At 47.1% G+C, this 15601-nt stretch overlaps 1 protein-coding gene across 4 annotated transcripts in view; it reads left to right on the top strand.

Moving 5' to 3' along the window:
- ZDHHC14 (zDHHC palmitoyltransferase 14) overlaps nt 1-15601 on the top strand; it is a 302219-nt gene that overhangs the window by 278985 nt on the left and 7633 nt on the right. For all 4 annotated transcript variants that reach the window (XM_008007682.3, XM_008007680.3, XM_008007681.3 and 1 more), the window contains one exon: nt 1713-1815. In XM_008007682.3, coding sequence (XP_008005873.1) covers nt 1713-1815 — 103 coding nt within the window. The remainder of the gene's footprint in view (nt 1-1712; nt 1816-15601) is intronic.

The raw sequence follows: 15601 nt of genomic DNA, 5'->3' as shown, positions 1-15601 counted from the left end.
TGCCCACCTTGGCCTCCGAAAGTGCTAGGATCACAGGTGTGAGCCACCGTGCCCAGTCCCTCAAGACATCTTGGAACTGGCTCTCTCCCATGAGACCCACACCTGGACCTTCACCTAACCCTCAGGTCCCAGTCCATCCCTGGCTGTCACCCACGCTAGAGGGCAGAGTGCCTTTCTCCAAAACAGCCTTCTCTGCTCTTTTCCCCTCTGACCCTTTGTACCTTTGAAGGGAGGGTTGCAACGCTGGTTTGAGAACCCCTTTGACGTCCTGCAGAGGAGGTCCGGCACTTCTCTTTGAAAGGTGGAGATTCTTGTTGCCTATTGTTTTTTCTAAACCTATAGAGTGTTCAGCTGGAACTGAGGCAGAGGGAGTCTCATTTGAGGATCCCGTCACAGGTGGTTTTTCTGGCTTATCGTTCTGCCACTTAAAGACCTGAAGGCAGTAGTCATGAGGTTAACTCCTGTGTTCCAAACGCTGAACTGACATGTAGGAGGCCCTGCGTTCTGAGAAAAGCAGCCCAGATAGTCAGTCCTCAGAGGCGGGGATGGTCGTGGCCTCTGGATACATTTGTGTATTTGGTAAAATGCTGAGCACCTGGGGAAGGGTCTGCGCTATGAGTATGGCTGGTCCCACACTGTGGGGGCTGCCCCAGGGATACTCACTTATTAGCTGAACCTCCTGTTGCTCTAAGAGTCTGCCCTTAGACTCAAGGTCAATGCTGAGCCTTCACTGGGGAGAAAAAAAGGCAACTTGACCCCACCTCCTAATGAGCCCAGCACCGTAGAGTACAGAAACAGATGTCTTTAGAAGCATTACTCAGAAACTTGTCTGTGGGACAAGGGACCTACTTTTATCCTTCAATCAACAAGAATTTTACGCAGCACCCTCTGGGTGTCAGTCTCAGAGATGCAGATATTGAGACGCCCTGCCGGTCCTTGCCCTCCACGCTCTGTGACAGATGTGGACGAGGGGCTCTAATCCCTATCTCGGTGTGCCAGGCACAGGGCCAGGTGCCGTGGGGGGCCACAAGAGGAAGACTCTGCCCTTGGGAGCTTGATTTCGGGCAGAAAGTGATGTGTGGGGTTGAGAGAATCGGAGAAGGGGAGAGAGGGGGAAGTGGGCTAGGGGCAAGAGCAGGGGCTTTTGAAACTTGCCTTGAAGAATGGAGAGCAGAGGGGAAGAAGAGTGACTTTGGGAGAGACGGGGGAAGAGTCCAAACAAAAACACAGACATAGCAAAGCAGAGTGCATGCCGGCTGGGGCTGTGGCTCTGTTCCCACCTGGTAGGCCATCATTTCCCACGCGATACCCTGGCACTAGCAGGTACTTGAAACACGTTTGCTGAGTGAATGTAGTAAGAAGACGTGCCGTTGAGGCTGGAGAGGAGCACTGGGGACAGATGGTGACAGGTGGAGTGAGACCAGCTTAGAGGCTGCCGCTGTTAGTGGACAAGAGGGAGATGCTGACATCTGAGCAGGCGACACGCCCTTGGCCTGGCCAGGAGGCAGGCCATGCCACAGTCATGTTTAAAGGGAGAAGGGACAGAATCTGGTCACCAATTGTACATGCAAGTGAGGAGAGGCGTAGTCTAAGGTGCCTGAGGTGGGCCTATCATGGGAAGAGGGAGCCCTGACACGGAACCTGAAATAGTGCTGCTGCATCTCTGGCTTTTTATTCACTCTCTTCCTCCTGTGTTCTCTTCTCTCTCGCAGCCTAATTGACAGAAGAGGGTACATCCAGCCCGACACGCCGCAGCCAGCAGCACCCTCCAGCGGTATCACCATGTACGGGGCCACGCAGTCACAGAGCGACATGGTAGGAGCGGGGGCCACCGCCCCTGTGACGGCTTTCCTTTTGCTTGTGTGCTCACTAACAAGTCACCGAGCAGCCTTCCTAGCAAACCTCCCCAGGAGCGGGGGCAGCCCGCAGCCCCCCACCCCCTGACTACCGTGCTCAGGCAGCAGGCAAGATGTTAAACAAAGGCAGTAGCCAGGGAAGCGTGTGGCCACTGAGTTTGGTGTGCTTGTTCACAGTTGTGCAGGGGAAGTCCACACACGCGATCCCTCTGCCAAAACAGCTTGAGGCATGTGGATGGAAGCCCCCCTTTTACAGGATCAGGCTGTTGTTTGAGGGATGAGACACACGTCCCAGGCAAGGCTGGGCTCATGGTCTTCCATTTCCCTTTCCATCCCTTGGTCCCCATCTGTACTGACCCCTCTTCCACTTCCTCAAGCGTGCAGTGGCTGGTGCTGCCAGTTCCCCTGCGTCCACTCAAAGTCTGGGATCAGCCCTGTGCTAAATAGTGCAAATGATCAGACCAGGTGGACGTTTACTCGCTGCAAAACTGACCAGTGCCTCTTCAGGGCGCGTGCATGTCTCACGCTTTCTTCAACGGGTAGACATGCTTTGCTTCCAGCGTGCAGGTTCCCAGCGTGCAGGTTTCCAATGTGCACGTGGCGATCTGGGGGAGGGGATAGGAGTCACTCATGGGCACCAGAACTCCCAGCCTGGCCTGGTCCCGACTATCAGTGTCTTAAGATTCCCTAGGTGTCTGGAAGGCAATGGCCTCTCTTTATTTGGAACAAATCTCCCTAAAGTTAGAAGTTCCATGTTCCTGCAGAGGACCTTGTCTTGTGGCCCTGCGCTGTGTGCTGTTTCTGTAGCTGAATCACCCACTCCAGAGCGTCCATGACAGATCAGAGACCTGACTTTCAGGTAGACTGGATGTGGGCAGCAGCCCAGAACACCTTGCTTCTGGGAGCAAAGAACTGCAAGGTGGAAGCTGCGTGAACAAGGCTCAGCCCCCAGCAGAGGTGGCTGGGGTTTGTGTGTTGGTGTTGGTGGTGTCTTGTTTGTATTGCTTTGCTCTGCTTTGCTAATAAAGCGTTTTCTCTCCCTCTCTTTTTTTTTTTTTTTTGAAAGAGAGTCTCGCTCTGTCACCCAGGCTGGAGTGCAGTGGCATGGTGACAGCTCACTGCAACCTCTGCCTCCCAGATTCAAGCGATTCTCCTGCCTCAGCCTTCCAAGTAGCTGGGACTACAGGTGCATGCCACCATGCAGGCTAATTTTTGTACTTTTAGTAGAGGCAGGGCTTCGCCATGTTGGCCAGGCTGGTCTCGAACTCCTGACCTCAGGTGATCCACCTGCCTCGGCCTCCCAAAGTGCTGGGATGACAGGCATGAGCCATTGTGGCTGGCATGTTTTCTTTCAAAGCAAGTACGTTTATTTCAGGGTCCTTGCCCTCCACTCTGTAAGGGATTGGGGAAACAGCTTGTTTGGTCATAATTCATGCACTCAAGGGACCCTTTGAGGGTCACTCCCCCATATTCTTCAGAAAAGGAAACTGAGAACAGAGGGAGGAAGAGACAGGCTCGCAGGAAAGGGGATTACATTCACGGAGACCAGCTGTGTTCAGGGCGTGTGGTGGTCAGCACCTCATTTAACCCTAAAGCCACAGTGGGAAAAGGGGACACTTGTCCCCACCTTTGTTAAGGAGGAGAGATTGGTCATCCGTCTACCCAAGAGCACACAGACACTAATTTGTGGGTTCAAAGCTAGCCTGGTGACTCCAGTGCCCATGTTCACTTCTGATGCTGCATGCCCGCAAGTGCACAGGCATGAAAGACCAGGAGATCTGTGCTCAGAGGCTTTCTTCACGATTCGCAGGTGCACAAGAAGTGCCTTTAAGGACAGAGCTCACCAGAATTCTGGCCACAACATATGTTGATCATTTCTCTGATGTGTGCATGTGTCTACACACAATAACCTCTCATTCAATCAGCCACTCTACCTGGGTTCCCTCTGTGTGTTTAGGACTAGACTAGGAGCTAGAGATACAAGGTTTGTGGGGTACAGCTCATCCACCTTCAAAGGGATCAGCAGTCGGGGGCAGCATGTGAGCAGATACATGAAGGAAGCATTTAGAACCTGCAGTAGAATTGACCACTGTTGGTAACTGTCCTTGTCAAAACCAGTGAACTTATGTTCCTCTTACCCTGTGATCCCCATAATACTGGGCTCACCAAGTTCTTCAAGGTACTAATCTCAGCAAATTCTATGCTTTGTTGAGGTTAAGAAAATTAACAAAGGCTGTTTACAGGTGCTCTCACCAGGAAGCCACTTCAGGTCAAGACCAGGTGGGACATAATTCATCAATCCAGCAAACAGTTATTGAGCACCTACCCTGTGCCTCTGTGATAGAGAAGGTAGCTTTAACCATGGAAATGGGGAGGTCGTTTTACTCCATATGGCAAATCAGAGTCCCCTCTGGAGTCCATTCATTCTACACCCGCACCAAGACTCTGGTCAAGCGCACATATCGTGACATGGCAGAAATGCTAGGGTTCATCTGCCTATTCCTGTAGGAGTCACCTTACAACTAACTAGTACCGCTGAAGGCACTGGACTGTGATGTTGTAAGCATTGTTGGAAGAGGATGCTGCAAAGGTTAAGAAGACTGTCGCTGTGCAGCAGCTGCCTGTTGGTCACCCCTTATCACTCAATTCAGTGTAAAGCTACTTTTTTTTTTTTTTTTTGAAATAAGTGTCTCACTCTGTCGCCCAGGCTGGAGTGCAGTGGCGTGATCTCCACTCACTGTAACCTCCGTCTCCTAGGTTCAAGTGATTCTCCTGCCTCGGCTTCCCAAGTAGCTGGGATTACAGGCACCCGCCACCACACCCAGCTAATTTTTGTATTTTTTAGTAGAGACGGGGTTTCACCATGTTGGCCAAGCTGGTCTCAAGCTCCTGGCCTCAAGTGATCCACCAGCCTCTGCCTTCCAAAGTGCTAGGATTGCAGGCATGAGTCACCGTGCCCAGCCTGTAAGGCTACTTATTAAGGCATCTGTTCATCTGTGGGCTTGAGTACTGTGTCAGGAAGTTTGAAGATACCAAAAAAAAAAAAAACAAAAACTCAAGGCTCCTTGCCCTCCTATTCTCCGCTGTGACTGAGGATGAGATAGTCTGAGCACCCCAGGAAAGAGCTGCATGTGATGTCACCATGCCACTGAGCACCAGGTAGATCAGGAGGAGCTCTGGACCCAGAAGCAGAGCCTCTTCACTGCTGGTCTCAGGCTGATGGCATACAGAATCATGGCGGGATTGAGTGAGGACCTGTGTGCGGCCCTGGTCACCTGGCCAGGCTGACAGTGCACTGCCTGCCATGCACACCTGAGTGCAGGTGACTTCACATCTCCTGCAGCATCTTCTTGCCATCCATACATACAAAGGGAAGAGAGCATCATTTTTTGTTGTTGTTGTTGTTGTTGTTGTTGTTGTTGTTTTTTAAGGCAGGTTCTCGCTCTGTCGCCTAGGCTGAAGTGTGGTGGTGAGATCTCAGCTCACTGCAACCTTCACCTCCTGGTCTCAAGGTGATCCTCTCACTTCAGCTTCCTGAGTAGCTGGGACTACAGTCATGCGCCATCATGCCCGGCTAATTTTTGCATTTTTTGTAGCAACAGTTTTGCCATGTTGCCCAGGCTGGTCTCGAACTCCTGCCCTCAAGCGATCCACCTGCCTCAGCCTCCCAAAGTGTTGGGATTACAGGTGTAAGCCACTGCATGTGGCCATTCATTCCTTTACTCAGGCATGCACAAATCTTTCCAGAGAGCTTCCAAGGGAAGGCTTGAAAGCACTGTCGGGTGTAAAGAAATGAACAGGACTCATGTGCACCTGGGAGCTGTACAGTACAAAAACACTCCAGTGTCACAGCCCTAATGAATCCATGCCCCATGAATCTAGGCTCAGACACATGGCATGTGCATGAAATTTCAGGATCAAGTTCTTAAAGCCCATGGACCCCATGGTAAAGAAGCTCTCCATCAGTGAGTACCATGGTCTACCGTCTCCCTAACGGAGACAAAACTGTGAGAAATCTCAACATCCTGGGAGTCATATACATGTGAGTGCTACTCTGGATTTGGTAATAGCACAGAATTTTAGAGTCAAGTCCCTTAAGCAGGATGTTCCAGCCAGTGATAAAAGCTGTACAGAGACGTCTCTTCCACATGGTAAATGCTTTCGAGTCAGCTAGCGGGCTTTAAGATGACTTTTTATCCCATCTGGAAGAGGAAAATCGGAGATGGGGATTCATTTTGCAGAGACCAGACTGCTGTCACTTACTAGAAGCATAAGCTTGATGAGTTGCTTAACCTCTCTGCCTCAGTGTTTTCATCTATAAATAGGAACATTGATATTCTTACCTTGTAGGGTTTCTGAGGATTAAGTTAAGACATGTAAAGCACTTAAAACCTTGCCTAGTAGATGAGAAGTACTATTTAAGTGTCAGCTGTTACTATTATTATCTCCCTGAGATCCATGAGTGGCAAGATGAGTGAGCTCAACTGGACCCTCTTGCAGCAACCGGAAAACAATAGAGATGACTGACGTGAGGGAAAGAGCCCAGGATGGGAACCAGGGAATGAGAGCTCCCATTCTGGCCCCTGCCAGTGAGTTCCCTGATGATTGGCAGGTCCCTCTTGCCTCACTAGTCCTCAGTTTTCCTCATCTGCAAAATAGGAGCTGGGATTAATTTGTACCTAAAGCCCCCATTTAGCTGTGAGCCTTTGGTGAGTCTCCGATCCTTGCAACTCCACCAGGAGATGAGGAGGGCAGAGACAACATCTCAGTCCACATGCGCAGGAAAGAGCTCTCCAACCCCCAGAAGGAAGTAAACACCATGACTCTCAGTTCCTCCTCTCCTCCCACCCACCCTGACCAACAGCCCCCAAACTGACTAAGCCCGCACTTGACACAGGACTAGGGGTGTGCTGTGGGGCTATGTGCGGTCTGACCATCATACCAGAACTTCCCTGAGAGTAGGGGTGTGTGTTGTTTTTGTTATTTGTCTCCTATTTCTTGAGTTTATGGGATGCATCCCACTTGGCCATGGTGTATAATCCACTTTATATGTTGCTAAATTCAGTTTTAACAAAAAATACTAATTTTGTTAAGGATTTTTCCATCTGTATTCATAAGAGTGTTGTCTGTAGTTTTCTTGTGAAGTCTTCGTCTGGTGTTGGTATCAGGAGGTAATACTGGCCTCATGGAAGGAGTTGAGAAGTGCTTCTTACTCTTCTGTCTCTTGAAAAGTTTGTGAAGAACTGGTGTGAATTCACCTTTAAAGATTTGGAACAATTTGCCACGAAAGCTATTTGGTCTTAAACTTTCTCCGTGGATATTTTTTTGATTACTAATTCACTCTACTTATTACAGGTCTATTCAGATTTTTTACTTTTTCCTTGGGTCCGTTTCAGTAGTTTGTGTCTTTCTAGGAATTTATCCATTAAACAAATTAGAGACAAATTAGAAGCAGTCAAAGACTTCAGTGAAAGTCAATAGGCACTTGGAGTAAGCCCTGAAGGGAAGAAATTGGTATTTTGTTTAAACATTCTGTGAAATGCACACGCCAGCCGAGAGAGCTGGGAACCTCTAGCAGAGTGAGTTCCAGCGTGAGCTCCGGGCCCTGCACTGTTGCTTTGCTTTATCCCGCTTTGAGTCATATTAGGGCCATGAGAAATACACAGATCAGTTAATATCCAGGAATTGTCAAAACATGGACAAATGATCTGAAATATTTCAAGACAACAATACAAATTCTCTGGGGCAACTGTAACATTCCTCTCCTTTGATTTGCTTCGGCTGCTGGTAACAGATATCCCAAGCAACAAAGACCACCACAGACTGAGCCAGCACATCATGACCAGCAGTGCCTGGCCGAAAGGGTCCCGAGGCCCTATGGTTTTCTGGTCTGTGATGCAGTGATAGACACCCAGGGCACCCACCCTCTGCGCTTGGAAAGCCTGCAGCACCATCGCTAAGAGCAAGTGGTCTGGCAACTTGCCAGGCAATCCGTCATCTTCCTTTTTACTTATTTCCTGTTTTGGATATAGTTAGATCTCAAAATCAATAAAAGAGTTCTTGGGTTCCAATCCCCAAGTAGACAGATGGGAAAACAAATACACAAATCCTTTAGTGTTGAATTAGTCAGAATCGCAAGCTGAACTTCAAGCCATTTTAAGAACGGCACAAAGTTTATTTGCTCTAGAAGCATACTGTGGCCAGGTGGGTCTCTGCTGAGGTTTAGCACTCTAGAATGGACGGAACGTTGGTGATACTGATACTATCATTGCAAGAGTTGCCTCAATCCCCATAGCAACCTGCAAGATAGCCTCATTTTACAAAGGATGGAACTGAGACTTGGATATGTTGAGTAACTTGCTTACAGTCACACAGCTAGGAAGGCAAGGCCTATGTGCTTTCTTTTTTTCTTTTTTCTTTTTTTTTGAGATGGAGTCTCACTCTTGTCACCCAGGCTGGAGTGCAGTGGCACAATCTTGGCTCACTGCAACCTCCACCTCCCGAGTTCAAGCGATTCTCCTGTCTCAACCTCCCAAGTAGCTGAGATTACAGGTGTTTGCCACCATGCCAGGCTAATTTTTGTATTTTTAGTAGAGAAGGTGTTTCACCATGTAGGCCAGGCTGGTCTCGAACTCATGACCTCAGGAGATCCACCCACCTTAGCCTCCCAAAATGCTGGGATTAGAGGCATGAGCCGCAGTGCCTGGCCCAGGTGCTTTCTATTACATGTCATATTTCCATTTGAAAAGCCCTCAAGTTGGAAGCAGGTGACCCTCTTCAGACCTGGCCCTATGTCTAGGAGCTGAGGGATAATTTATTACAATCTGTTGCTCCTCAGCCCCGGACCCTCAGTGGAATCACAGTACTGATCTCTACATCCAGTTAAGTCAGAATCCCAGGGTGGGCAGCCAGGCCTTCGTAGTGCTATGGACCTGGAGAAGACTTAATTGGCAGCCAGTATTGAGAACCATCGACACAGCCTTCAGATTCTCTTGTTCTCTCCAAACGTTTCAGTTAAATGGAAAAATTTTGAGCCATTATTTGCTTTGGCACAAATAAGTTTCTTTTATCTTGAAAAACCTTAGGTCAGTTTCATTCAGGTAACACATGGTCTATTCAGAGAAATGGGTATTTGGAGGATTTGAACAGAATGTGCTAGAATGTGACAGACCGTTGCGGGAGGGGCAGGGGAGCTTCGACAAAGAGCACTTAGGTTTCAGGCAAAGTTTCCTGGTGGGGACAACATCTGAGAATTCGCCACCCAAAGGCAGGAGGGATGTTTCAAGCAAACAAAGCACAGGCATATGTGGGGCAAAGCGTCTTGGTGTTTCAAGAGGGGGTGCAAGTTGCGGGGAAGTTGACTTAGGCATGTGGAATGTGGGTGCCACGGATACCTGGGGGCGGTGGGGAGCAGCCCAGCAGGTAGCTGAATGGAACGCTCAGGGAAGGTTTGCTTCCTGTGTCGATGGAGAAATGGTCTAGTTGGTAGAAAGTCACTTGGAAACAGTGGAGACGTGAATCCCTTTCGTCAGCTAGCCTAGAAGTATCAGTCGCTCCAGCATTTCAAAAAACCTGTAAGACTTACTCATGTTTGTCATCTGAGATACTAGTCCAATTTCATCTTACATGCTGGAAGATTATTTTTTGAAATCAGCATTCATTACATTTTCCTTTCTCTATGCCCACCCCTGCCAGCTGTGTCCCCACCAATTCAAGTGAAGTTTCTTCTTGGTCTAATTGGATACAAGTAAGAACAACAGAATAAGATAATCCTGAAAGATAATGGAAGGAAAAGCTTTGCAAATAGCCTATGCAGTGGGGAATGGCAGAGAACAGCTGTGGGTTCAGAGCACCTGGGCTGGCTCTGACCTTTGCCGGCCCTGATACTTTGGGGCTGGGTGATCTTGGGCAAGTCACTTAATCCCAAGAGCCTTAAATCCCTAAACCGTAAAATGAAGAAAGTGATACTGATGTTCACCTCCCTGGCCTGTGGTGAGGATTGACTGAGATTCTATTTCCTCTTGCCATCAACAGTTTATGACCTAATAAACTGGAGGTGCTTTTTTTATTTTGTTTTTTTGAGACAGAGTCTCACTGTGTCGCCCAGGCTGGAGTGCAGTGGCGCAATCTTGGCTCACTGACACATCCACCTCCTGGGCTCAAGCAATTCTCCTGCCTCAGCCTCTCAGGTAGCTGAGCTGCAGGCATCCGCCACCATGCCTGGCTAATTTTTGATAATCTTGGAAAAGCATAAGCAGGACCCCAAATCAGGATCTGTACGTGGAGTAATGAAGGAGTTATTGTCCCCAGACATGGCACACCAGATTGCAAATTAATAAAGATGGAGAATTGTATTTATATAGAGCTTTGCAATTTACAGAGCACTGAGACATATATTTTCTAACTCACCCCTTTATTTATTTTATTTTATTTTATTTTATTTTATTATTTTTTTTGAGATAGAGTCTCACTCTGTCACTCAGGCTGGAGTGCAGTAGCGTGACCTCTGCTCACTGCACTCTTGACCTCCTGGGTTCAAGCGATTCTCCTGCCTCAGCCCCCCATGTAGCTGGGATTACAGGTGCATGCCACCATGCCTGGCTAATTTTTGTATTTTTAGTAGAGACAGGGTTTCACCATGTTGGTCAGGATGGTCTTGAACTCCTGACCTCAAGTAATCCTCTTGTCTTGGCCTCCCAAAGAGCTGGGATTACAGGCATGAGCCCCCACACCTGGCCTGGAGGTGGTTTTTAAACGTTCAGTTGAAAGTATGTGCAAATTCTCCTTGCAGGGGCTCACTCACAGGAGGTTCTTAACAAATATTAATTTGTTTCAACTTCTTTTCCTCATTCCTTCCATCCTCCAGTTTTGCCACATCTCCAAAGACCTCCATCCTGAATGGGGAGCTAGGAGCTAGAGGGAAGGAGTTCTCTTTGATATAGTGGCATGTCATGGTTCCACGAAGTTATGACCATGGTGGGATGAAATTAATCTGTGAACGAAGAGATAGATGTCATGGTCATTCAAGCCATCAGACACTGTAGACAAGTGCCCATGCACTTTTCCAGGGACTATAAAAAAGTGTAAGACCTGGAAAAAAAATTACAAGCTCTAAAACATGAAAAGAAAACTGCAAAATCAAAATTGATAAATGCTTAATGTCTTTGAGACACATGAATATGTTAACTTCATTAATTGTTAAACTTAGCACTCATGAAACTTTTATGACAGTTTAGGAATGATTTGTGCACTGGGTTTTTCTTACTTCATCAGAATCCCCAAGCACACATATGATTACATGGAAATCATTACCAATTACAAAGTAAGTTGCTCATAGATGAATAAATTTAAAAGTCTAATTAGCTTGGAGTCCCATGCCTTCCCCTTGCTGTGAGAAACCCAGGTTGCTTCTGGAAGAAGTCCTTTGGTCTCAAGGCTTCTACCCTCTGTTGGAGTGCCCCACGTGCCATGAGAACATCAGCAGGAGAGGATGACATGTGTTCTGTGTGGCCCCACAGGTCACAACTAGGACCAGAGAGTGGGTCTGGGATTCAGACTCTACTCAATCCAAGAGGGAACGGCCCAGGACCGGGAGTCCCCACCCAGAGATGTCAGACTTGGGACAGGGAGCATCTCCTCGCAATGCTGGACAGGCAGTGGCGCAATCTTGGCTCACTGACACATGCACCTCCTGGGCTCAAGCAATTCTCCTGCCTCAGCCTCCCAGGTAGCTGGTGGGATGAAATTAATGGCAAGGGCTGAACATCGACCTTCAGGGTCCTGTCCAGTGGAGGTCCCCTCCAGCAGACTCTTCTCTGTCGTCAGGGCTTTGAACCCATTGTGTCTAATCAACAGGCCAATATCACCAGCAGATAATGTTCCACTGGACTGTACATTTACCGGCCATTCGGGCGCCTGGTGAACAGGCCTTTCTGTTGCTTTGGTTGTTCTTTATGGGCTTCTGTGGTATAGGGACCGTGCTCACAGGACTGTGGAAACGCGCAAGCAGGGCTGCTGCTAAGCAGAACATGAGACCCAATGTTCTTTCCCGACTCTCCTCTTTGCAGTTCATCCACCTTCACACTGACACGGGGCTCAGCACTTCCCAGATTATACCACATGGACATACCACGTGCTGTTCCAAGCCTTCCACGTACATAACTTCTGCTAACCCTCACAGCACCCCTCTGAGCCTGCTACTAATATTATCTCCATTTTATAGATTAACAAAACCAGAGGAAGGAGCGCTTAAGTACAATTTTCTAACAAAAACATCCTAATTTGAGCCCGGAGCCCATGCTCTTAACCCTATATTATGCATGTCAATAAAGAAACATCTACAGGGGCTGACTGTGGGTAAAGTGATTTTCAGCCATACTCTTTCAGTCCCCACAACTCATTACCCTTATCCACGCTCCCCTGTAAAAGCCTGTGCTTAGGAAGTTATCAAGCATTAGTCATTTTTACATGAAGGGGAGCTTCAGCCAAACTTCAAGGATTTATGAATTTCAATTGTCAATGAATATTTTACGTTCTATTAAAAATGCCTCAGGCTTTAATAATAATAATTGAGTGCTTCAGTGCTGTTTGTTTAGCACATCTACCCGGAGTCTAGAATAGTCCCTATGATAGTTGGTTTCAGCAAATGTTGGTTAAACAAGAAAGAGAAAGAGAAAGGAGAGAGAAAGAGATCGTCCCCTGTGTGCCGGACACTGGGCTCAGGGCTTTACATAATCATTATCTCATCTAGTCCTCACAAAACCATCTCATGGGGATACTCTGATTGCCCCATTGAGGAGACTGAGACTCAGGGATGTTAAGTGTGTGACAGAGATAACCAGTGGCCACGCCGTGATCTCACACTCGGCAGTCTGACTCCATGGAAAATATTCTTCCTAACCCCAACACCAGCAGTCTCCCTGGTAGGTCTTCTTATGGAGTGCAGCCTGAAGGCTCCTCCCAGGGCTGAGGGAGCCACACCCCACAGGCTTTCTCTGCAGAAGGATGGTTAATCGGTTGCGGTCAGTCACAAAACCAGGCTGTGGAACTGAATGTGCAGCCTCTTCATAATCTAACCTGCAACCTGATCAGCACATCTATCCAGTATCAGCAGTTTCCACTCTGTTACAAATGACGGTGTTAATCGATGACACGTTAAACTCACACTTTTTTCTTTCTACTTGCTCCCTGAAGTCAAAACCATTTGTAGCACTTCAGACCAGTCTAGTCGAGATCAGGCAAAAGGCTTGTCCATGTGGAAACATATCAGTATCCAAGTGAATTACTGACCTGGCCCACGGGTGATCTCTGCTGTTACACTGCTTAGAGTTCATTCAGTTTCTTTGGGCCTGGAAGTTATTGTTGTCATCCAGTTGGGATGCTTTAGGCCCTTACATCTTCACTTTTTTTTTTTTTCTCTGCCTTAATCCATTCTCCTTCCTCCTGGAACTCCAGTGATACATGTGTTAGACCATTTGACCTTGACCCAGAGGATAGGTCCCTGAGGCTCTGTGCGTTTTCCTTCAGCACCTCTCTCAGCCTTCAGACTGGATAATTTCTCTGGATCTCTCTTCATGTTCACTGATTCTTCTGCCATATCCAATCTACTGCGAACCTCATCCAGATAATTTTTCATTTTGCTTATTATACCTTTTAGTTCTAAAATTTTGATTTGGTTCTATCATATTTTCCCATTTCTTTGTATGTCTATTAATATTTTGTTGACTACAGGACATTTTAGATATAAGGTATAGAAACTCTTGATGTTGTTATCTTATGCCGAAGAGTGTTGCTCCTGTTACAGTGAGCAGTTCAGTTACCGGCTGGTCACCTTGAACATGTGTTGGCTTGTATTATATTTTGTTAGTACAGATCTGTGGAAAGTCCAAAGTGTTTTCCAGACTTCTTTAATTTGTTGGAACTTAACCTCCGAATTCTGTCTTCTCTGAAGATTGTTTGGTTTCAAGCTTTGTTAGGATGGGCCTGGGGTCTTACTTTAGGGCATGATTCTTACTCCTAAGGCACAGCCTTCTGATGTCTTTGGGATCCTAGGGGTGTTAACAGTGTGTTGGAGGTGTTCATGACATCAGTGTCCCTAATGCACTACTTGTCTCAACCTCAAGTATCTCTATTTCTCTTTCAACCCCATTGCAGCTGCTGTCTTATAAGCCTTGGGGCAGGGAATTCTCACCCTGCACATGCACAGCACAGCCTTTGGCTACAGCCCTTGGAACCCCCACTAGGACTTCTGGTCCTCCCTCTCTGAATGGCATCCTCCTCTCCAGTTTCCTGCCCTGCAGATCCAGCCACTTTGTTTTTCTCACACTCCGACCTCTGTTTTCTCTATAGCCGAACAACTGTGGTCTGCTCAGACTCCAGCTCTGTGCAACGGTTGGGGAACTTTCCCCAAGAAAAGAACTGGCTGGTTGTGGGGCTTACCTTGTGAGTCTCCCTCCCCTCAGGGATTACAGTCTTGCGCTGCCCGTTGTGCGCTACTGGAAACCATTTGCCTCCTGTACTTTGGCCAGTTTCATATACTCCCTTATATACAGGCTGAAAGCTGGTCCAGTGTCAGTTCTCCAGCATTCCTGGCAGTAGAAGCTTTGTCTCTATCATTAGAGGACATGTTACGACTCATGTTGCCATATGTTCCAGACATGGGCTGTTTGCTACCCACTCTACCGACAATAAACACTGGATTAGCCATGTGGTAGGACTACTCTGACCTAAAGCCATTTCCAGTGCTTACTTTGAAGGAGGAGCCTTTGGAGACAGATTTAGCATCAGACTCAGCATGTTCATTTGCAGAGGAGAGAAAGGCTGGAGGGAAAGAGGCCCTGGGTATCTTTGGTCAAATTTTTGCCTGCCATTTTATTTTAGGACCAGTATCTGGATAAGAAAGGTATTTCTTGAATGACAGAAAATGTGCTCCCAAGGAAATACGCAGTATTTTAGCAATTAGAGATAAAGGCTTTATAATTTTACATCTAGATAAACACCCTGATATTGCAGGTCAAAAAAATTAGATAAATATTGATAGAAAGCTGACATCAAAGTACCTACTGAGGTCTTACTTATGATCTCAAAAATGGGAAGATCCAGTGTTAGTGTATCCTCTGTCATGAGTGGGGGATGGGGGTGGTTATTCAGTGCCTGTGAGATTTTCCCTCTACTATAAATTCTCAAGGAAGAAAATGTTAGAGAACCAACAATGTGGCATCTAAAGCAATAAGATGATGCATGTGACCCGAAGTATCTCTTGCCCTCTGAACCCCTATGAAATTCCAAGGAGCCATATAGAAGGATGTGCAAATAACTCAGAGCCAGCTGAGGACCACATTTTGATTATTCCTGCTTCCCTCATTGTTGGCTTTTATTATTAGCTAACATCGAAGTTCTATCTAGGACAATGTACATGCATGACATACTCAAGACATCCAGTTACAATCCACTTTTTAGTGTGCATACCTCGTTTGATTGTCAAATAATTTAACTTCTGTATAGCATTGGTGTCATCGTTTATGCTTATATCTGGCACTTGTTGCTACAAAGGTCCTTTGGGATCACATGCTAAATGCAAAGACAGTAACGTGGTGCATAATTGCTACAATTTTGTTTTTAGAAAATCATTTACCATATTTACTTAACCTAACATTTTAAATCCCCCAATCCAGTATCAAAACAAGATGAAACCAGCAGTTGTATCATTTATTAAACTAGTATCACAGAAGAACGCTCCATGTAAC

This window comes from Chlorocebus sabaeus, chromosome 13, assembly GCF_047675955.1.
Source record: "Chlorocebus sabaeus isolate Y175 chromosome 13, mChlSab1.0.hap1, whole genome shotgun sequence".
In the NCBI taxonomy this organism is placed as follows: domain Eukaryota; kingdom Metazoa; phylum Chordata; class Mammalia; order Primates; family Cercopithecidae; genus Chlorocebus; species Chlorocebus sabaeus.
This window is presented reverse-complemented; position numbering and strand designations above follow the sequence as displayed.